Genomic DNA, 24,248 nt, shown 5'->3' with positions numbered 1-24,248 from the left:
ATAAACTTGCGTAACAAACTGTGGAAGCTTTGAAGAATGTCCAGTGTTATCGAATTGCATCTGCATTCGTAGTTCTACGTTAGCGCAGCGTACGTGCCCTTAGGCACAGACCTTCATACTTTTTAGGTATATATTTTCAAATATCTTTCGGCTTTTACTGTCTCAACGACACCGGGAGTGCCAATATGTGTGGCGTTGATCTAAAAAGTCAGTTGTGCTTCCCCAAAAATAGTCCACAACATCAATAAGCGTGTCCAGACCCGACCTTCTAGAAAAATGTTTTGGTCTGCAAAACGGAGTAATCGTATGACGGCAAATCTATTATTACTTATCGCGAAAACATCACCCGATTCGGTTGAAAACTGCCGGACTGTCCGGTGCAATTGGATTTAAAATCAAAAGGCAAATTGGACTAGCAATTAGACTTCGAACTGGAATTGGAAATCAGAGTTTAAATTTGACTTGACATAGGATATTAAATTAGACATGAATTTGTACTAATTTAGGCTTGAAGCTTTACTTCATATGGAACTGAAATTTGGGACTCACATTGAGAGTAACTTGGACTGGAAGTTTTACTTGGAATTAGATATGAAATCGTACTTGAAGCAGAATTAGAAGGTGTTATTTACCTCATATTTAACTGGAAATTTCATTTGAATTTAAGCTCGAAATGGAACTTAAAATTGGAGTTCAAATTGAACATAAATTGGATTTGAATTAGAATTCGAATTCTACTTCAAATTGGACTTGGTTTGAGACGTTAAATTTGACTTGAAATACACCCTCAAATTAGACTTGAATTTGGACTCATTTAAATTGGAAGTTTCACTTCAAACTGCACATTGATACAAAGTTTTACTTGAAATTACATTTTCCTTTTTTACTGTTTGTTCCTTTTTTCTCTTTTTCTATATCGTTTTCTTGGTTTTTGCTCACTTTCCTTCCGTTTTTCCCCTTTTCCTTTCGTCTTCTTTTTTTCTGTCCCGTGTTTCTTAGCTTCCTGTCCCATTTTTTCTTATTTTCAGTTCTCATGTTATTCACTCATGTTTTGTTATTCTCTTATTCCTACATTTTTAGTATCTTTCCCTTTTTTTCGTTTCCAGTTTTCATCCTCTCCTAACCCCCTTTTATGTACCTACATTCTCGTTTTTCATCTTCGTCTGTCCCGTTTTTCCTCGCTGATTCTGATTTAGGCTCCCTTTTTCCGTTTCCTCTTCGGTTTTTCCTATTTCATCTACCGCTTTTCGGTTTTCTATCTTCCGTTTTGCCTTTTTCTTTAATCCGTTTTTCTTGTTTTTTCTTTCTTCTTTCTCTGTCTAACTTTTTGTCTTTTTGACCTCATTTTCTTAGTTTCCTCTGTCATTTTCCTTTCGGTTTCTCTTATTTTCTGTTCAGTATTACATTTCTTGTTTCGTTTTCCTTTTTTTTCTTTCACTTTTACTTTTTCCCGATGTTTTCTCTTTCACTATTTCCGTTTTTTCGCCCTTTTCCAATCCCCTGATTTTCCTCTATTTTGTTATTCGTCTTTTTCTTTCGTTTTTCTTTATTTTCAGGTCCGTTTTTCCAGTATAATCAATATATATAGAATGCCAGTGTCGCTGCAGTGCGCGTGGTGAACATCATACATATTCAGATAATGTATTTACATTATATATGCATATGTGTGTGTGCCTGAGATGCATCAAAAGGGGAATCTCACTGTCAAACTTTGACAGCCAGTTTGAAATTTCGAATATGGCTGCCAAGTAATGTGATCTGATTGTAAACTTCACTTGCTTCAAATTTCTGAAAAAATCGGTGCAGAAGGCCGCAGTTGTGGGATTCTATTCATCCGGACGATAAGAAAATTAGCGTTTAAAAACATTTCACTGGCATGAAAACAGCGATGAGTGCACTGATGACAACACCAACCAGCGCACAGATAAAGAACAGATAAATAACAATGAGCAGCTTTGATAATGAAGTTCCCGATTCACAGACTTGATACAGATTGTTAGCATCATGTTTACCATAATGAGTCTTGTAGAAAAACAGCGACACTGGCATTCTATGTATATTGATTCTACTGTTTTTCCTCTTCTCTCTTCTTGTTTTTTATCAGTTTCGGTCCAATTTCGACTTTTTTCGATTCCAATGTGGAGGAATCCCAGAGACTCCGCGTGAATCTTTTTGGTTCGTCCTGGTAGAGCTGCGAAAAAAAGAACTCACCGTCTAAAAACGCCAGTACGAAGAGCACGTGCCCGCTAGCCCAGAGGAAAGGTTCGCCAGCAACGACAAACGGAGTTACAAAACGGTCAGGTGCAAGAATTTTGCCATAAGTTGTTACCGTTTCGCACTCTTTACCCTATAACACCCAGGTAGATCGAAATAAATTGAATGTATCGTGAAGCAAACTAGAGTTCGTGATGAATTTTGCATATAAATAATTCATAGGTTTAGGTTGGGTGAGCGTTTTGAAGCAAATGATACATTATTATAAATATAAAAATTAAATCAAAATCGAAATTAAAAATAAATAAATAAATTAGGGAAAAATAGGTAAAAAGTAAAATTATTTACGAGTAAATAAAATCGAGGGACTAATTAAAAAACACTCACGATGCAACGATACAAAACATAATCCACAACTCTACAAACACCAAACGAAATAAAATATCAGTTCAATGGCTTAAAAAACGGCAGGAAATAGAAAGAGGAGTTTCTCCCTCCAGCGACAGTGGAGCTACCACCACTTTCGATTAGATGGTTCACTAAGTCAGAACAAAATTAATTAGGTCCGGCTATTCAATAAAAATTAGTTAAAATCTTTAACTTATTAAAGTAAGTGGTGCTTATTATATAGCACGATATCTGTGTATACGATCCGTGGCACATGAAGTGGATTAGCATAGTCAGAACCCATTAATATTATTCGGCCTGAATACGCCGACCCGGTTTACCAGCCCCTAGACGGTAGATCAACGAGTGATTGGCAAAATCCATCGGAAAAACGTACCCGCCTTCGAACCCCCGCTTCTGAGGTCACACGCGCTCCAGGGGAGGCGGTGACGGGCCGGGGTTAAGCAGTTCGATAGAGCAGGGAAAACCTCGCACCTGCAGTCGTAATAAGTAGTGATCGACATCGGACCGGGTAAAGTCCGGAAAGTCCGGTTCGATGTCCGGTCCGAAGTCCGATCGGAACGAAATTTTAGAGTCCGATTTTTTATCGGACCGGAACCGGAACGAAGCGTTCCGGAACCGGACCGGACCAGGAATTCTGTTGAAAGTCCGGAAAAGTCCGGTGCACTTTTGATAGTAAAACTGACCGCAGTGGAAACTGTCGCACTGTCGAACCAGGGAAATGCGTGTTCATAAGAATCTCCAACGTTTCCCTAGTAGTAACAGTGAGACTGACAACTTCTTTTTACAATTGCCCTAGGCCATTATTATGGTCTTTGACTAACGCTTTTTAGAGTCGCGCCGTCACAGGCAGAGTCTGGATGCTTTCGCAAAATTTGACTCTGGACTTTCTTTTGGCTTTGCGAAGCTCTGCGTTGTATTTGGTGAGAGATGCCCTGTAGGCCTCCCAATTAAACGTGATCTTTGTCCTGTTGAATAAACGCCCAGCCTCCCGAATAAGGTTGCTGAGCGATTCATTCCACCAGGATACGTCACGGTAGACTATCCGCGTGATTAACGGACAGTTTGCAGTATAAGCATCAATAATCCTACTTTGTAGGTCATTGGCTTCAACGTCCAGCTCAGCTGGTGTGCGTATATTAATATGACAGGAATTCCGAGAGTTTCCCAGATGTTCTCTGAATGAACTCCAGTTGGTTTTCTTCGGATTTCCGGATTGTTCTCTCCTGAGAGAGTTTGCCTCAATATCAAAAACGATATGCCTGTGGTCTGATAAACTTAGTTCGTCAGAGACATGCCAGTTTTTGACCTTCTTAGCTATAGAAGTGTTGCACAGAGTAAGATCTAGGACCTCATCTCTGATAGCATTAACAAAAGTTTCGAACATTTTACTTTGAAGAAAGTTTCAGCATGGCTTAAGTGTTCGAAGTTTGAATCAGAACGGTACCTAGTTAGCAGCTAGGTTTTACTTTGCTTTACTTTACTTTACTTCGGCGACAATCCGTTTATCGAATCCATGCCGAATTCAGGAGCCGTCTCCACATTTCTCGGTCTTGGCCTACCTCTCTCCAGTCGCCCCTAACACCCGCTGCTCTAACATCATCGTCAACGGCGCTCATCCACCGGGTACGGGGTCTGCCTCGAAATCGTCGGCCTCTATCGGGTTCTCTGCTAAATATTGTTTTCGCTGGTCTCTTTTCCGGCATCCTTGCTACGAGGCCCACCCATTGTAGCCTGCCGTGTTTTATTCACTTCACAATATCCGCGTCTTTGTATACTTGGTATATTTCATGATTCATGCGTTTGTGCAACACTCCCTCGTCTAATATGCCGCCAAGAATTGATCGCAGGATCTTATGCTCAAAAACGCCAAGAGCTCGTCGATCGCTCTCTTTCAATGTCCACGCTTCGTGGCCATACTGTACCACCGGGAGAGTTTGCGTCTTAAAAAGCGCTAGTTTTGTACGGAGTTGTAGGCTACTGGACCTCAGCTGGCTACGTAATCCGTAGAAGACCCTGTTGACAGCCGCTATCCGCCTTTTTACTTCACGGCTCAATCGGCTCGTTGTCACATGTTACTAACGTACCAAGGTAAACAAATTCGTCGACCACTTCAAAAGTATCTCCAGCTATGACCACCGCAGTTCCTACACCCGAAAGACTACCACACTCTCTACCAGCCACCATATACTTTGTTTGGGTAGAATTTATGATAAACCCTGTCCTCGCAGCTTCTCCCTTAAGATGCGTGCGCTTCTTTCACAGCACTACGGTTAACACCGTCATACATAAACATGACTAGGACTTGCTTTATATGTTTAAAACTAATTTTTTTAACTTCCTCAGTATTGAGGAATGGCAATAATTTCGCTAGCAATAATCCACTTTCTGCTTAAGGCTCCCAAACAAGTCCAGCCAATTTATTTTTGAAAAATTAGCAAATATCTGTGGGTCTTGAAACCGAACGCTTCACAGCATCGGCTCGTACATTTCGATCCCTCAAAATTTAATTTCAAACAATTCATTTTAAAAGTTATGTAATTATGGCACTTCATCTTCTTGGTAATGCCATAGGTAACCGAATTTCACGCTTATGGTCCAATTTAAAACATAACTACAATAGTTTCAACGGATTTTTCTAAATTATCGTATAGGTTTGGGCGGAAGAGTATCAGATTTTCATGAAGTACTATGGCTTCAAGATATACACTTGCACCTTTTTCTCTCTAAGTAGTAATTCCTTATAATCGCTTGGAATGAAAGGGGTACAAGTGCACAACTTAGAAGGAAAGAGGTGTAAGTGCAAATTACATTTTCAAAAATGTCTTCTAAGTCCCGAAAATCAAAATGCTTTTCCAAGACATCAATAGAATTTAATAAAGAAATGTTAACACAACCATAGTGCGTCATTAGTTTTGTATTATATGACCTGACGAATTTTATAGATGATGTTAATTTTGGAGCTGATTTTCTCGAAATTTACTTTTTGTCATTTACACCCCTTTTCTTCTGATCCACTCAATTGCTAATCATAGCAATTTTTGTTCGATTATAGTCACTTTAACCAGCTTGGGTCATTCATGACTTCTGCGGGGTTGGGATTTGAACTCGGGTCCTCGGCGTGAGAGTGGTGAATGCTAACCACTACGCCGGGACTGACCCCATCAGCACAATTGAATGGAAAACATTTTGATGGTTACTTCTAAAGTTACAGCTGTTTGTATCAAACGTGTCCTGAGTGCATAAAAACTTTAATTGTGTTTTTATCGAAATCATATTTCTAACTTCACTACTAATTTTTATAAAGCGGATAAAATTATTATCTTTTTGACCCATCGTTTTAGCATCGGTATTGCATTTATTGAATTTTTAGAGGCGTTGAAAGACAATTTTTTTATTAAAAAACTGACTTTTATATCTGAATGTGCACCATTTTGGAATGCACTTAAATTTTCGAAAAAAGGGTAGGTCAAACAGAAAATAACTTAGTTTAGGAATTTTCCATGATGGGTAAGCTGCCAAGCACCAGTCAATGGTGCCGCAATTTTTTTTATAATCCGCTTCAAGGAGCCGTATGGCGTTTAGAAGTTACAGATTACAGGTTCCACACATTCAAAGCTTTGCCTTTGACGTTTACCTACTTTTTTAAAATTGGTAAATTTTCCATCCGGACAATTTCGGACTTCCGGACCGGAATCGGACCGGAACCGGAACAGAACTAAATCGGACCTAAAAAGTTCGTTCCGATTTTTTACCGGACCGGACCGGACCGGAACCCGGACTTCAATTTTCGTTCCGATGTCGAACACTAAAGCAGATCAAAAGCCAGAGGAGTTCATCGCAAGCAGCAACGGTCGGCCGACCAACAGCACCGGTAGCAGAAAACCAAAGTAAACACAGCATCGTGAGTAGAGTGGAAAAAAAAGTTAGGTTAATAAAAGATTGTAAAAGTTTAATTTAGGGTTTTGATCTCTTGATCCCGAAAGTAGACCCGGAGCCGACCCTGAAAGCCTTCGCGTTCTCAAGGTTGAGCTAGCCAGTGAGAAAAGAGGTCTTGAGAGCCCAGCCCCTACACGGTTCCCAGTGGTTCGACCAGGAACCAGGGGTGAACTTAACCGAGGCCCTTCCGGCCTCGGAGGTAACAATTGGCGCCCAACTTATAAGTCGAACACGGATCAAGATTTCAAAAATAGTTTTTGAAAACTCGGAGTGTAGGAGGAACTTGTAAAATTGAATTAATTTTCCAAACTAAAACGCACAAGGGTTTAAGTGAGTAACGATTGCGCAAATCATACTTACCGTTTCAACTGAATTTAGCCTAATCGATAACTTACGCTTATTAAAGCTACGATTTGCGATTGTGGGTGAACTAAATAGATTTACGCGAAGCAAATTTAGTTTAATTGAGTATTAGAGAATCAATTAATGGGTCTTGACTAAATAACATTCGGAAATAATACGTTTGGTACAAAGTATTCGGATTAAAAAAAGTTTGTGGACCTTTGTGATCATATATTTATTTCGTTTTTCTTAAATTATCGCTAAAATGGATTTACAAAATTCATATAAGACTATGAATGTATCGCATCTTACGATAGAAGAGGTAGAGCATGAGCTTTTAATCCATAATCTTCTATTTCGAAGAGAGGATCATGAAAGCGTCAAGCGACGTAAGCTTAAAGATAGGATGAAAGAGGAAAGGGCGATGGGATACGTATCCGCCGCATTTGCTCGGACATGGCGCTCCGCTTCCGAAGAAATCGCTTTGATCAATTCCACTCTCACATAAATTGGTGAGATTCTAGACCATCCAAAAGTCGATACTAGACAGATTGAAAAATTAAGAACGAGAATGATTCACTACCGTGTCAGAATTGCTCACTTATCTGTGGCATTAGACGCGAGAAAATATTCCTCACAGGTTAGGGCCATCGAGAAGCAGATTAATGAGATTTTTGAGAAGCATTTCCGTTTTCCGTCCGCTCCTAGAACCGAAGAGTCGGGAGAAGGGCCAGATGAGATGGGTATTGAAGAAGCTTTACTAGAAGTGAGAACTGAAATCGATCATTTGAATGAGACAGTAGTTGCACTAGAGGACGATGACGGGTCTTTAGAGGGTGCTGTTGGGGGACAGAAATCAGCCCAGTCCAAAGAATATGAATTAGAATGTACAATGAAACGATCTGAAAATATATTAGATAAGTTAACAGAATTTGAACAAGGGAAAATTGAAAATATTGGACCATTGATAAAGGCCTTTAAGGATTTTGTTTTACAAACATCCGATCAAGAAAGGGCGAGAAAAGAAAAAGAGATTCAGGCGGAGAAACATAGAAAATTGGAAATGGAGGAAAATATTAAAAGAAAAAGAAAATTAGAAAAACTACTATTGGAAATGAATGAAAAAATGAAACTGCAAACTGAGCAAAATAGCGCCCCCGCGATTTCCTTCGAAAACCGAGAAGAAGTACTCAGCGTAACAGAGGAGAAAAGTGAGAAACAGGAAAAGAGGAAGAAATTGAAATGGAAGGAAATTGAAGGTACATCAACTACAGATGTTTCCGAATCAGATGCCAAATTATCGACAGAGCCAATCAGTAGCTCCGATAGCTCAGATAGTTTCAGGAAAAGGAAACGGAAAAATAAGAACTATAATAAGGAAAAACCCCAAAAAACCGTTATGTCGAATCCGTACACGTCGACCGAAAATTCTTCGACTGAATCGAGCGATAGCTCTGAGTCGTCATCAACGACGATGTCTGATAGCTCATCCAATTCCAAATAGTCCCAAAATCGAAGGAATAAGAACAGAAAACATCGAAAATCGAAACGAAATAAAGAACCGATGAAACGAATTCCTATCTCAGAATGGCGATTGAAATATGACGGTAAGGACAATGGACGTAAATTGGCCGAAAAAGCAGCTGAAGCGCGAATTTCTTCCGCCAGACCTAGACTTTCAACTAGAAACCCAAGCAAGCAATCGCAAACAAGCAAGAGGGGAAAAGTTTGCGGATTATTTCCATGATGTACAGAAAATTTTCCTGAGTGTCAACCCGGATTGAATAAACAAATTCGACATAAGTATGGAGCTTAAGCTGACAGTTCAATATTTATAAGTACTCAAATAACTGCGGATGAAATACTAACTCTACTTTTAAATACTTAGAATTGAAGCTGGTAATATTTTCGGAGCTTGGACCCCAAAAGCTCTACTTAAATGATTTCATGAATCGTGGGGCCCCAGCAATTGAACATTCGTGAGTCGTATAAAAAGTTTAATTGAAATACTTACTTACTTAAGTGACTTGCCGTCCTAAGACAAAGCCTGTTGTAACGGACGCATCTAATTAAACGTTTATTAGATTATTTAATCAAATCCCAAATTCATTTTATTTTCTGTAACTAAAGAAGGTTTTGAAAAGTAGGTTCATAAATCGTGTATTTTCAATACCTGCGTGTACGAATTGTAGAAAGATTAGAAGAAAGGATCAACAAAACAAACCATAATCCAAAACCAGGTATCTGAGCAAGACCCCTTTGGTGATTAGGCTGCATAGGTAGTTACAGTGTACCACGTGTATATGCACTTACCATGTTTATCAGGCAGGGTCCGAACGGTCCGAACACACTTTACCCCCGCCCCAGGTAGCGTCAAAGATAAGCCGGGAGAAAGTAACCTTTGTTTTGACTAGCGGAAGGAACAGGCAGAGTAAATAATTTCGTATTATTCATTAGGTAAAATTGTCTACGCCCTTTAACAATGAATGCACGAAAATGGAAATACCAACCAACCAGGTACAGTTCAGGGAATCAGTCGGTAAATAATTTCCCACTTCTCTATCTCTTTCACCACACCTGGATCAAATGATTTGAATTTGTATCGAAAGATAGGAAAAACCAAAGTTATCACTTTCACTCCAATTAGCCATAAGGATTTAGAATAATTGAATTTACCTAACTACGTATAAATAGATCAGCTTTACGAAAAAATAAACTAGTGCAAAATCAGACCAGCAGTAAAGCTTCTCATCCGAACGATCCTTTTGATTATTCTCCACAGCCAGCTCAATCACACTGCTCAATCATGAATCCAGTTCGCCCTCTATTGAAGGTAACAGCGCTCGGAGCAGCAACCTTTAGCATCACCTGCCTGTACAAGGGAAATGAAAGGTTCTACGAAAACATTTTCATGCCGATCGTTCGGCTCGCTCCGCCGGAAACTGCTCATCATCTGGCGGTGTTCGGCCTGAAGCTGGGATTGATTCGACCCGGATATCAAGATCCCGGCGTTCTGCGCACCCAGCTGATGAATATGGTTCTGCGCAATCCGGTCGGTATCGCTGCCGGGTTTGACAAACACGGCGAAGCGGTCTGTGGACTGCATTTGCTTGGGTTCGGCTTTGTGGAGGTCGGATCGGTTACGCCCCAGCCGCAGCCGGGAAACCCGGGACCGCGAGTGTTTCGTCTGAAAGAGGATAAGGCGATTGTCAATAGGTATGTGTGGAGACTGAACGTGTTCTGTTACCATTATATTGTTTCATATCACCAATTTTTTTTTTCCAGATACGGATTTAATAGTGAGGGCCACAAAGTGGTTTACGAGCGGCTGAAAGAAGCTCGTCAAAAGTGTGGCGAAGATGTTGTGTTAGGAATAAATTTAGGAAAAAATAAGCTTTCTAAGGATGCGATCCGCGATTACGTGAAAGGAGTGAAACGATTTAGTGGCTTAGCTGATTATCTCGTTATCAATATAAGTAGCCCGAATACGCCCGGTTTGAGGACTATGCAAAACAAAAGTACGCTTTTCGTATTGTTGAGTGAAGTCCTGAAGGTACGGAGTTCCCTGCCGCTGGCAGAACAAAGACCTATTATGGTGAAACTGGCACCGGACTTGTCCGATGAAGACATCCAGGAGATAGTCACAGTTGTATGCAGCAAAGCATGTGCCGTCGACGGACTAATCGTATCGAATACAACCATCGAAAGGCCATCTAGTCTGAAGAGCATCAATGCCGGCCAGCTGGGCGGCTTGAGTGGGCAGCCATTGTTCCAAAGATCTACCCAACTGGTGGCCAAGGTGTACAAATGGACCGAGGGAAAGATTCCCATCATCGGCGTTGGAGGGATTTTCAGCGGTCGCGATGCGTACAATAAAATTCTGGCCGGTGCCAGCGCGGTTCAACTATATACGGCGTTTATTTACCATGGACCACCGATTGTGATACGAGTCAAACAGGAGCTTGAGGAGCTACTGAAAGCGGACGGGTACGACAGCGTGCAGCAAGCCGTCGGCAAGGGCGTAGATCAGATCTTACAAAGTTGATGATTGGTTCTAAGAATAAAGATTTTTAACGTAGAACTACGTTTTTGTTTTCTATTCTATATTGGGGTGCACTTTAGAAATTCGAGAAATGTGCATGTAACGAAAAGTGGTTATGGTTTGCGCGCTTATAACTCAGCCATTTTTCAATGGATTTTCGAGATATTTGCATCAATCGATCAGTAATTTTTCTAAAAATTGATAAATATAGCAAATATAAAAATAATTTGTCAAATTACTATTAAAAAAAAAAGTATAAATAGTAGGTATTGTCAAAATCAGCCAATCACATAGAAGCACTCTTTTGCTTCCCAGGCCCGGGACGACAATTTTATACACCTGCGGCTTCGTTTACTTCGATTCTAGAAAAAATGTAACCGAACCCTTGCCTTCCAGTAGGACAATAATTATTCATTATCAGCTAAGCTGGACACAATTGAAGTCCTGAAGGTAAACAACTTTTGTAAAAATTCGAAATTACCCACACACTTTGATCGATGTTATTATTTAAACATAGAACCTAGACGAATTCGATGTCCTGAAAGTAAACAAGTTTGTAAGAGTGTAAAACCATCCTTTCAATTATACTTACTCTTCGATCGATCTAATCATTCGAACATTAACTTTAATCAAAGTTGATGTCCTGAAAGTAAACCGTTGAAAAAAAGAACGCATCTACCTCTTCTCTTCAACCGATTATATTATATTATATTCTCGTTACGTTATATCGAAGTAAAAACGAAATTTATTCCTATTCGAAAGAAATAGATTGCAAATGACAGGGAACCCTTAGAAAACAGCTAACTTTCAAATTTCACGATAGTTGGTCTTATAGTTTGGAAGATTCGTTAAGAAATGAGAAAAAGCGAAGAGTGTGTAAAGATTTTGTTAATTGATATTTGTAAATCTAAATAACGAAATTGTCTCATAATTTACAAAGTGCTACCCCGTCCCAGTATAGTAAACAAAGACGTAGTCCTACGTCAAAATAACAAAAAATGACAACAATTTCGTTCCGTACATAACTATCCAAACTTCAAAAGGTGAAATGAAATTTTTGCTCGACACAGGAGCGAACAAAAATTACATATCGCCAGCACACGTAAATATTGAAAACTGTAAGATAGAGCCAACATCAAAAGTGACCAATATAAAAGGCACACACATCATAGATAAATCGGCATCATTTGACCCATTTCAAATTAACAAAAAATTAAAATTTTTCATTTTCGAATTTCATAAATTTTTTGATGGACTCATTGGATACGAGTCACTACGAGATCTTAATGCGAAAATCGATGTTAGCAAAAACATTTTGAAAATCGGTAGAAAGACCTTCCATATGAAAAAGAGATTCCCCGAAAAACATAAAATAAACTTAACAGAACAAAAATTTCAATTTGTAAAAATCAGAACAAAAAATGATGGAGATTTTCTCGTAAAAGAAGAAAAACCTTTCGACAATTTTTCAATATTACCAGGCCTCTACAGAAGCACAAACAACGTAGCTTTTATAGCAGTGCAAAATCACTCAGAAACATCGATCGAAATTAACGCAAACGAACTCAAACTTTCTAATGACTTAGATAAAGAAATTGAAAATGACCCGTTCGACCTGATGGATTTACCAAAAACGGTCGACCCTGCGAAATACACATTTAGAGACGATCACATGAATGATGAAGAGAAGCATGCCCTCAAGAAAGTAATCAACAACTATAGAGACGTTCTTTACGTGGAGACAGATAAACTGTCGTTCACCCACAAAATAAAGCACAACGTCAGAACGGTCGACAATGTGCCAGTACACTCCAAATCGTACAAATATCCTTACGTATACGAAAGTGAGGTACAAGACCAAATAAAGAAAATGCTTGCGGACGGAATAATCAAGGAATCTATATCACCATACACCTCTCCTGTATGGGTAGTCCCAAAGAAACCTGATGCGTCTGGCAAAAAGAAATTTCGTTTAGTCATTGATTATAGAAAACTTAATGAAAAAACAATCAATGATAAATATCCCATACCAGAAATCACGGATATTCTGGATAAATTAGGTAAAGCAAAATACTTCTCAACGATCGATTTGGTTTCTGGCTTCCACCAAATTCAGTTGGCAAAGGAAGATACAGAAAAAACCGCTTTTTCGGTAAACGGTGGCAAATACGAATTCACTCGTATGCCATTCGGATTAAAGAACGCCCCAGCGACGTTTCAAAGAGTCATGGACTGCATTCTAAGAGACTTAATCGGAGTATGCTGCTTCGTCTACATGGACGATATAATTGTCTTCTCCAGCTCCCTTCAAGAACACGCAAAAAATCTATCTCAAGTGCTTGAAAAATTAAAGGACGCGAGATTAAAAATTCAACTTGACAAATGCGAGTTTTTTAGAAAAGAAACTCAGTTTTTAGGTCATACAGTCTCTGAAGACGGAGTACGACCAAATAGCGACAAAATAGAAGCTATTAAACAATGGCCACTACCTTCAAGTGAAAAAGAAATAAGGCAATTTTTAGGAATGCTCGGTTACTACAGGCGATTTATCAAGGATTTCGCAAAAATCGTTAAACCACTAACAGCACTCCTCAGGAAAGAAACTGAATTTGAAATTACACCCGAAATAAAAAGGTGTTTTGAAAAATGTAAAGAACTTTTAATGCTTGACCCGGTATTAGTTTACCCAGATTTCAATAAAGAATTTTTACTGACAACAGACGCAAGCGACTATGCCATAGGCGCTGTGTTGTCACAAGGTCCGATAGGGCGTGACAGACCTATCGCATATGCTTCAAGGACATTAAACCAAACAGAAGAGCGCTACTCAACGACAGAGAAAGAATTCCTGGCAATTGTATGGGCAGTGAAACACTTCAGACCTTATCTTTATGGAAGGAAGTTTAAAATGTTCACAGACCACCAACCACTAACTTTCTCACTTAGTAACGCAAACCATAGAATTATTAGAGGAAAATTGGCTTTAGAAGAGTTTGATTATGAACTTATCTATAAACCAGGCAAACAAAACGTAGTCGCCGACGCATTGTCACGCGTAAATTTGAAAAACCATTTAAACATGCATTCGCAATCATCGCTATCTTTAAACGTTGAACCGTCTGAGCGAGCAGCAGAAGATTCGGATGATGAAAGCGACATAATGACGGTACACTCGGCAGACACAAGCGACGATTATTTTATCAGATATACCGAAAGGCCAATCAATGTTTTCAGAACGCAAGTTTTATTTAAAATTGGTAATATAGAGTTATCAGCGTACGAGCAAGTCTTTCCAAAATTCCATAGACACACAATTGTCAGAAAAGAATACACCGAAGAAAACGTGATAGAAATATTAAAACGAACCCTCAACCCGAAGGGTGTAAATTGCTTAAAAGTCCCCGTGTCACTAGCGCAATTGGTCCAAGAAACTTACAAAAAACACTTCACAGGTAATAATATATACAAAGTTTTCATTTCAGAAACCTTACTGGACGACATAAGAATGGAAGAAGAGCAGGATGAAACCATAAGAAACATACACCACTATGGGCATCGTGGCATAAAGGAAAATAAGAACCAAATAATGCAAACCCATTTTTTCCCACAACTCGACCGAAAACTCAAAATTTTTATCAATTCATGTGATATTTGCAAAAAAGCTAAATATGACAGAAAACCACCGAAACTAATAAGAAAGAGTATATTTGGAGAAAAACCTTTCGATCGAGTTCATATAGACATTTTCTTTTTAAAAGGGCAAAAATGGCTCACTATAGTCGACTCCTTTTCCAAATTCGCAAACATCATCCCATTAACCACTAGAACTATCATTGACATAAAAACCGCGATTACCGAGCACATTCGACAGTTCGGAAGACCGAAGACTATAGTATGTGACCAAGAGCCATCTTTTAGGTCTATAGACTTCGTAGGATTCCTTAACGATCTCGGAATCGAAATACACTTCGCGAGTGGATCGAACTCGAACGGTATAGTGGAACGGTTCCACTCGACACTAATAGAAATTTTCCGCACGAATAAGGCGAAGTTTAACAATCTGACGATAAACGAACAAATAAACATCGTAATAGACATCTACAACAATAGCTTCCATTCAGCCATCAAAAACCAACCGCGAAACTTAATATTCAATAACTCAGGAACAACAAATATGGAAGAGATATCGGAAACAGCAAAAAAATTACAGTCAGCGGTAAAAATCGAACTAAATAGGCGAAAAAACGAATATGAACAACAGCACGAAACTAACAAAAAACCCACAAATCTTTACCCTGGCGACATTAAGTATATTAAAAACTCACAACGCCTAACAAAAGATAAAGACCCATTTAAAACTACAACCGTTAAAACCAACAATGAACTAACATTTGAAGATGTCAACGACATCAAAATACATAAAAACAGAATAAAAAACTAACCAATAAACCAATCATTTAATTCTCGTTACAGTTTACCATTCATCGCCTTAATAAACAGTACCAAATTTAAAGATGTATCCCATAACAATGGCATAATAGCCATAAAGCTAAAACAAGTCAGGATAAGGTTAGGATTTGAGAGGATTATACATAAAATTAACATCCAATCTATCGAGAATAACATAGACTATATCGAAAGAACAGCTGAAAACCTGAAAATCATTGACCATTTACGTAACACACTAGATTTCAAAATCCAATATGCTAGAGGAAAATTGATGAGTTTGTATTCCCACAGAACCAGAAGAGCACTAGTCAATGCATTAGGATCAGTGATAAAATTGTTAGCAGGCAATCCAGACAATGACGATCTAGAAATCATAAATCAGAGTTTAGGTACCCTAGCAAAACAGGAAAATTCAGTCTCGAAATCTCTATCAAGACAAATAATCATCAATGAAAAAATACAAAACAAAATCAATAATATTACGGATATTCTCAAAAAGATTAACAAACACATCGTAGAGCAAAGGAACAGTTCGTTAACTGTTAGGGCCGATTTGGAATACATCAACCTGATCATAAACCTTGACTTAATAATCCAAATTCTTAGTAATATAGAAGAACAAATAGAATTTGCCAAATTTAGCGTTTTAAACAGGAATTTATTCTCATTTGAAGAGAAAAAATATAGTTTTAACAGACTAAATGCACAGAAACTAAAATTAGATTACTTAGACCAAATATTTCAGTATAGCTCAGGAAGCGTAATTGTAGGCCGAGGTGAAATTCTAATACTGGTGAAAATACCCATTCTGGACGACAACGAGTTCGATCTGATCAACATTCAACCGCTCAACATAAATAACACACGAATCCACACAAACATAAAGCTGGTGGCAAAGCATGGAGACTCCATTTACAAACAGACTGAACATTGCGACATATGTGAAAAGACAACTCTTCTCGAGGACGAATGCATCTATAACCTCTTAAATCACCGCACACCAAAATGCGACATAAAACCCGTAAGACAAACTACCCGTGTAGAAGAAATCAAGAAAGGAATCATACTTATTGACACAAACGAAAAAGTACTGATTTCCGATTCATGCAACAGCTCTAGATTGATCAACACTCCGACAGTCATAGAAGCAAACAATTGCACAATAAAAGTGATGAACATTACATACAATAGCCAAGTCTCTCTGGAAAATAACGAAGAATACCTCCTTCCAGTGTTTGGAAGCAAGATGATACAACTAAACTACACGGAAGAACAAAACGAGTTCTCTCACCTCAAATTGGAAAATTTGAACAGCCTCCAGGACGTAAAACTGGATTTGCATCGTTCTAAAAGAAGAACAACCATTGGAGGAGGAATCCTCCTCATACTAATCATTATCTGCTCTCTTACTATTTATATTATCAACAGAAAAATCAAATCAAAGGAAGAATCCTTTCTAGAAATCCATAACCATGCTGGAACCACCACGGAACCTAAAGACCCTATCAAGCAAATTAAACCGACACCATTACCAAGTCTCATCCTTTTCGGTAAATCGCCCGAGGACGGACGACAATCTAAGAGGGGAGGCGTTACACCACAACTACCCGACCAAAGCGCACCCGAAGTCAAGACGTCAGCGAAAACCTAGCCGGGACCCATAGCAACAAACCGAGGAACCAAACCATCAACGCAACCATCGATCAACAACCGATGACGACTGCAAGACCCGATCGAACCACGCGGACAAAGGTTGAATCAGAATCGAACCACCCGAGGAAACGACGCATCAGCAGATTCAGTAGATATAAGCCTTATAGAATTAATTTTCAATTCAGTCTTGTGTGTAGTTAGGAACGATCAAGTGTTAAAAGTATAGTGAATAAATTTTTTTTATGCTAACGTGAAACTTTATAGCATAATTTATATATATATACTAGCTGACCCGACAAACTTCGTATTGCCACAAATTAACCTGTGTTGTACATAAATCATGAATCTCGGATGATCTTTGTCACTTCTCGAGTTTTGCAAGCCCCCCAGTGGGCGGCGCTTCCGACGGCGGGTCACCGGCAACACTCGCGACCGGCTCGTCCTGAATGATCTAGTGTTACTATAGATAGTTTTTGTGGTCTTGTTATTGATTAATGTTTTATGGAAGAGTCTCGAATTTCTCGAGTTGGATTAGTTTTTGAGTTTCGCAAAAATTTCTGTTTTATTTGTATGAGAGTCCATATCCCCCTACCACAGGGGTGAGAGGTCTCTAACTATCGTAAAATAAATTCAAGACTCCAAAATCTCCCACATGCCAAATTTGGTTCCATTTGCTTGATTAGTTCTCAAGTTATAAGGAAATTTGAATTTCATTTGTATGGGACCTCCCCTCTTAAAAGGGGAAGGGGTCGTAATTCACCATAGAAAAAATTTCTGCCATCTAAAACTCCCACATGCCAAATTTGGTTCCATTTGATTGATTAGTTCTCGAGATAAGAGGAAATTTGCATTTCATTTGTATGGAAGCCCACCCTCTTAAAGGGGAGATGGGCCATAACTCGCTTTCTAAAGAAGAGAGGGGTCTTAATTCACCATAGAAAAAAATCTTGCGTCCAAAACCACTTACATGTCAAATTTGGTTCCATTTGCTTGATTAGTTCTCGAGTTATGAGGAAATTTGTTTTTCATTTGTATAGGAGCCCCCCCCCCCCCTCTTAAAGTGGGAAAATCCATAGAAAATATACCATAGAAAATATTCTTGCCTACAAAAACACCCACATGATAAATTTGGTTCCATTTGCTTGATTAGTTCTAGAGTTATGAGGAAATTTGTATTTCGTTTGTATGAGAGCCCCCCCCCCCCCTCTTAAAAAGGTAAGGGGTCCTAATTCATCATAGAAAAAATGGTTGCCTCCAAAAACACCCACATGCCAAATATGGTTCCATTTGCTTGATTAGTTCTCGAATTATGAGGAAATTTGTATTTCATTTGTGTAGAAGCACCCGCTCTTAAAGTTGGGAGGGGTCCTAATTCACCATAGAAAATATTTTTGCCTCCAGAAACCTCCACATGCCAAATTTGGTTCTATTTGCTTGATTAGTTCTCGAGTTATGAGGAAATTTGAATTTCATTTGTATAGGAGCCCCCCCCTCGTAAAGTGGGTAGGGGTCCCAATTCATAATAGAAAATATTTTTGTCTCCAAAAACACCCACGTGTCAAATTTGGTTCCATTTGCTTGATTAGCTCTCGAGTTATGAGGAAATTTGTATTTCGTTTGTATAGGAGCCCCCCCTCTTAAAGTGGGGAGGGGTTCTAATTCAGCATAGCAAATATTCATGCCCTAGAAAACTTTCACATGCCAAATTTGGTTCCATTTGCTTGATTAATTCTCGAGTTATGAGGAAATTTGCATTTCATTTGTATAGGAGCCCCCCTTCCTAAAGTGGGGAGGGGTCCTAATTTATCATATAAAAAAAATTTGTTTCCAAAAACACCCACGTGCCAAATTTTGTTCCATTTGCTTGATTAGTTCTCGAGTTATGAGGAAATTTGTATTTCGTTTGTATAGGAGCCCCTCCTCCTAAAGTGGAGAGGGGTCCTTATTTACCATAGAAAATATTCTTGCCCTCGAAAACTTTCACATGCCAAATTTTGTTCCATTTGCTTGATTAGTTCTTCAGTTATGAGGAAATTTGTATTTCATGTGTATAGGATCCCCCCCTCCTAAAACGGGGAGGGGTCCCAATTCATCATAGAAAAAATGTTTGTCTCCAAAAACACCCACATGCCAAATTTGGTTCCATTTGCTTAATTACTTCTCGAGTTATGAGGAAAATTGTGTTTCTTTGGTACAGGAGCCCCCCCTTTTAAAGTGGGGAGGGGTCCTAATTTACTATAGAAAATATTCTTGCCCTCGAAAACCTTCACATGCCAAGTTTGGTTCCATTTGCTTGATTAGTTCTCGAGTTATGAGGAAATTTGTATGGAAGCCCCCCCTTTTAAAGAGGAAAGGAGTTATAATTCCCCTTATAAAGAGGGGAGGGGTCTCAATTTACCATAGAATAAATTCTTGTCACCGAAAACACCCTCATGCCAAATTTTGTTCTATTTGCTTGATTAGTTGTCGAGTTATGCAGAAATTTGTGTTTCATTTGTATGGGAGCCCCCCCTCTTAGTGGGGGGAGGGGTTTCTAACCATCACTAAAACCGGTAGGCGGTAGATCCCCTCCGCCTTTGAGGTCACACGCGCTCATAGGGAGGCGGTGACCAAGGTGAGTTAAAATAGGTGATCTAGTTTTCACAGTTTGTAGAACAGGAGTGTGCGGAACGATTGGTTAGCAACCATCGACGTTGTTTGTACATTCAACAGTTTCCGCTTTGAAAATTTCGGTGATCGTCAAGGGTAACCCAGCGGGGGTGAAAAACAAATTTGAACATCAGAAAACCTCTCTTGACTAACCTTGGCGGTGACGGGCCGGGGTTAAGCAGTTCGATAGAGCAGGGAAAACCTCGCACCTGCAGTCGTAATATAGCAGATCAAAAGCCAGAGGAGTTCATCGCAAGCAGCAACGGTCGGCCGACCAACAGCACCGGTAGCAGAAAACCAAAGTAAACACAGCATCGTGAGTAGAGTGGAAAAAACTCGATTTAATCCACCTAGTGGTGAAAGAAACCTTTGTTATACGATCTTACTTGCTATTTGAGATAGAAACCGACACGTCTTCGGAGTATAATCCATCTATTAGTTAACGTTGCGTAGTGCGTTGGTTTACATAAAAAATTTTGAAAATTGAATACGTTTACAAAATTTGAACAAAATATGACCACTTATAAATTTTGATAGATCCTTTTTTCATGAAACTGCGTAATAAGGATAAGTAAGTTGTTAATAATTTGAGTAAGTGCAAGTAAAAGTAGGTTGTAAGAGCAAATATTATTCTTTAACATATACATTGCGTAGTAAAGGTCTAGTTTATAGATTTTTGAACTATGCATAATTTCCTGTAATGCCTATTTGATTCACACCAATAAAGTTTTCTAGAATAAATTTCATCAATTTTTATTAACCTTCGGTTACTCACGCTGTTGTATTTTGTATTTTGAACGCCATATTGTTATAAAGTTACAAATCGTTGTTTAACTAACGTATATTCTTCAATTAACTTGTTATGAGCAAAATGTCATAATTATTCAATGCATTAATACTTTAAATTGTTGGGAAAATTGATCAGCATAAACTGACATCACAGAAATGAAGCAATCAGCATATGAGGTGTACCGGAATTGGCCTGGAATTTTCTCTCGTTTCTTCATATGGAAAAATGGTGTCTGTATGCATCAAAACAATCAGCAATAATGTAAAATGTTTAAAATGTATCCGTCTGTTGGTAGTCGAGTAATTCGGGGTCAAAATTAGGGTATTTTTTATAATCAAAGTTCTACAGTTCCTAAACAAGCAAACATAGAGGTATACTATATTCAGCAAAGTTGTGTATTTTTACTATTTGTGCAACTTTGTAATACATGAAAAAGTCATACAACAATTACGAAAAGAGCTAAAATAAAAAACTGATTTCACTAATTCATATACAATAAATAAGATTTTTCTAGCTTCGCTGAAGAGATAGGGGGTTACTGTCTTCAGCAAAATTTCTTGTAATAATAAACTCTAAAACTTTGCAGAATACATCAATGTGTCGCTCTATGATGCACGCTCTATTGTACCTTACCTCAGTTTTATTGCACTTTTAGGGGGATTAATCAAAATTTAAATTGCACCAGACGATATAACTATCAATTTCAAGAAATTCTTCCAAAGGTTCCATAAACCTAAAACCAAGTTTTCCCAGTCAAAACTCTAGTGCGCATGTCTTTTTGGCTTTGGGCCATTGTGCGCGCGAATAACCGTATTACAAAAGTTGGCGCGAGTGTTGGAGGGTTAATATCTTTTGATCGGCAAAACCAATTCTACTGAAATTTTGCAGATATATTTGCAGCATTAAAATCTCTAATTTGATGTAAAAATAATTCAAACTAGATAAATCATCTTAGATGAAATGGTTATAAATTATTAAAAATTTTAATGTGTTGTATTCAATTGCTCATAACTTTCAAATTAAACATCCAATCAAAAAACAAATCAATAGTGATCTATTAGGCTATGTTACCTTTCAAATGAGACTAATAGCGCCTAAGTCGGTTTAGCCATCTCTAAGAAACAGGCGATAATTATTACCTTGTCAAAACAGGTTTCTTAAGCATAACATTTAAACTACTTGTTTGTTTTCAATAAAATTTACCCGAAAAATTCAGCATTAACAAGAGTTTTCATTCGATACCAAGATCGTTGAAATCAGTCATTTGGTTCCGGAGAAAATCGTGTCACGTAATTTTTACTTTTTTACTTATAACTTTTAAACGAAATGTCGGACCTCGAAGCAATTCAATAGTGATATACTAAGCAATAATACCTTTCAAACGAAAGTAATAGCGAACAAATCTGTTCAGCCATCTCCGAGAAACAGGCGATAGAAAAGTTGCGCCCCGCACATACATACACACATACACACACACACAGACATTGCTCAGTTCGTCGAACCCTGTCGATTGGTATATGTGGCTCGGCCCTAGGTGCCTCGGATCAATTTCGTGTTTTTCGACCAATTCCTAAACCTTTGTTATAGTATAACAAAAATAAAACCTGATTTAATCCACCTATTGGTGAAAGGAACCTTTGTTATACGGTCTTACTTGCTATTTGAGATAGAAATCGACACGTCTTCGGAACATAATTCATCTATTAGTTAACGTTGCATTGTGCGTTGGTTTACATAAAAATTTTGGAAATTGAATAAGCTTACAAAATTTGAACAAAATAGTAGCACTTACAAATTTTGATAGTTCTTTTTCTCATGAAATTGTTGAGTAAGTTGTTACTAATGTGGGTAAGTGCAAGTAAAAGTAAGTTGTAAGAAGAAATATTATTCTTTAACATATACATTGCGTAGTAAAGGTCTAGTTTATAGGTTTTTGAACTATGCATAACTATGCATCAATAAGGTTTTCTTGAAAAAATTTCATCAATTTTTATTAACCTTCGGTTACTCACGCTGTTATATTCATAATAACATGTGTAGGTTTTTGAATGCCATATTTACCAATCGGTGTTTAACTAACGTATATTCTTCAAAAAAATGTTCAGCAAAATGTCTGAATTATTCAATGCAATAATACTTTAAATTTTTAGGAAAATAGATCAGCATAAACCGAGAGCACAGAAACGAAGCAAGCAGCTTGTGAGGTGTAGTGTACCGCTATTGGCCCCAAACTGGAATTTTTTCACGTTACTTCATATGGAAAAATGATGTCTGTATGTAGCAAAACTATCAGCAAATGTAAAATGTTTAAAATGTATCCGTCAGTTGGTAGTCGAGTAATTCGGGGTTAAAATCAGGGTATTTTTATAATCAAAGTTCTACAGTTCCTAAACAAGCAAACATAGAGGTATACTATTTTCAGCAAAGTCGTGTATTTTTACTATTTGTATAACTTTGTAATACATGAAAAAGTCATACAACAATTACAAAAAGAGCTAAAATAGAAAAACTGATTTTACAAATACAGAAACAATAAATAAGATTTCTCTGTCTTCGCTTCTATCTCAGGTTACTGTCTTCAGCAAAATTTCTTGTAATAATAGGCTCTAAAACTTTGCAGAACATATCAATGTGTTATATTGAAACTGAAAAAATTTTTTTTTTCACTTTTAGGGGGATTAATCCAAATTTAAATTGCACCAGATGAAAGAGCATTCAATTTCAAGAAACTCTTCCAAAGGTTCGATAATCTTAAAAACAAGTTTTCCTAGTCAAAACTCTAGTGCGCACGTTTTCTTTGGTTTTGGGTTATTGTGCGCGCGAGTAACTGTGTTGCAAAAGTTGGCGCGAGCGTTCGAGGATTGATATCTTTTGACCGGTAAAACCAATTCTTATGAAATTTTGCATATATATTCGTAGTGTCAAAACCTCTCGTTTGATATTAAAATAATTGAAATTAGGTAAATTATCTTGGTTAAAATCATTATAAATTATGGTAAAATAAATTTTGGTATGGTGTATACGATTGCTCATAACTTTCAAATTAAACGTCCAATCCAAAAACCATTCAATAGTGATCTATCCGGCTATATTACCTGCCAAATAAAACTAATAGCGCATAAATCGGTTTGGCCATCTCTGAGAAACAGGCGATCATTTGAACCTTATCAAAAATGGTTTTTTAAGGCTAACTTTTAAACTGCTTGTCCGTTTTCAATAAAACTTGGTAAAAAGTTTAGTAACAGCAAGATCTTTCGTTTGGTACTAAGATCGTTAAAATTGGTTGCGTAGTTCAAGAGAAACGCGTGTCACGTAGTTTTCACATTTTTGCTTATAACTTTTAAACGAAATGTCGGACCGCAAAGCAATTCAATAGTGATATACTAGACAATAATACCTTTCAAACAAAAGTAAAAGCGATCAAATCGGTTCAGCCATCTTCGAGAAACAGGCGATAGAAAATGAGCTGCACATACACACATACACACATACACACATACACACACACACACACAGACATTGCTCAGTTCGTCGAGCTCTATCGATTGGTATATGTCATTCGGCCCTGCGGGCCTCGGATCAATTTCGTGTTTTTCGACCAATTTCTAAACCTTTGTTATATAGTATAACAAAGGTAAAAAGTTAGGTTAATAAAAGATTGTAAAAGTTTAATTTAGGGTTTTGATCTCTTGATCCCGAAAGTAGACCCGGAGCCGACCCTGAAAGCCTTCGCGTTCTCAAGGTTGAGCTAGCCAGTGAGAA

The 24,248-nt window shown here is 38.0% G+C and overlaps 1 protein-coding gene across 1 annotated transcript; it reads left to right on the top strand.

The window, feature by feature from the left end:
- The first annotated feature begins 8,017 nt into the window (after nt 1-8,017).
- Nucleotides 8,018-8,407, top strand: LOC128744151 (dentin sialophosphoprotein-like). Its single transcript, XM_053840954.1, has one exon. The coding sequence runs from the start codon at nt 8,018-8,020 to the stop codon at nt 8,405-8,407; it is 390 nt and encodes a 129-aa protein (XP_053696929.1).
- The last annotated feature ends 15,841 nt before the right edge of the window (nt 8,408-24,248 follow it).

Source organism: Sabethes cyaneus, chromosome 3 (assembly GCF_943734655.1).
Source record: "Sabethes cyaneus chromosome 3, idSabCyanKW18_F2, whole genome shotgun sequence".
Classification (NCBI taxonomy): domain Eukaryota; kingdom Metazoa; phylum Arthropoda; class Insecta; order Diptera; family Culicidae; genus Sabethes; species Sabethes cyaneus.
The sequence above is the reverse complement of the archived record's forward strand: the minus strand, read 5'-3'. Positions and strand labels throughout refer to the sequence as shown.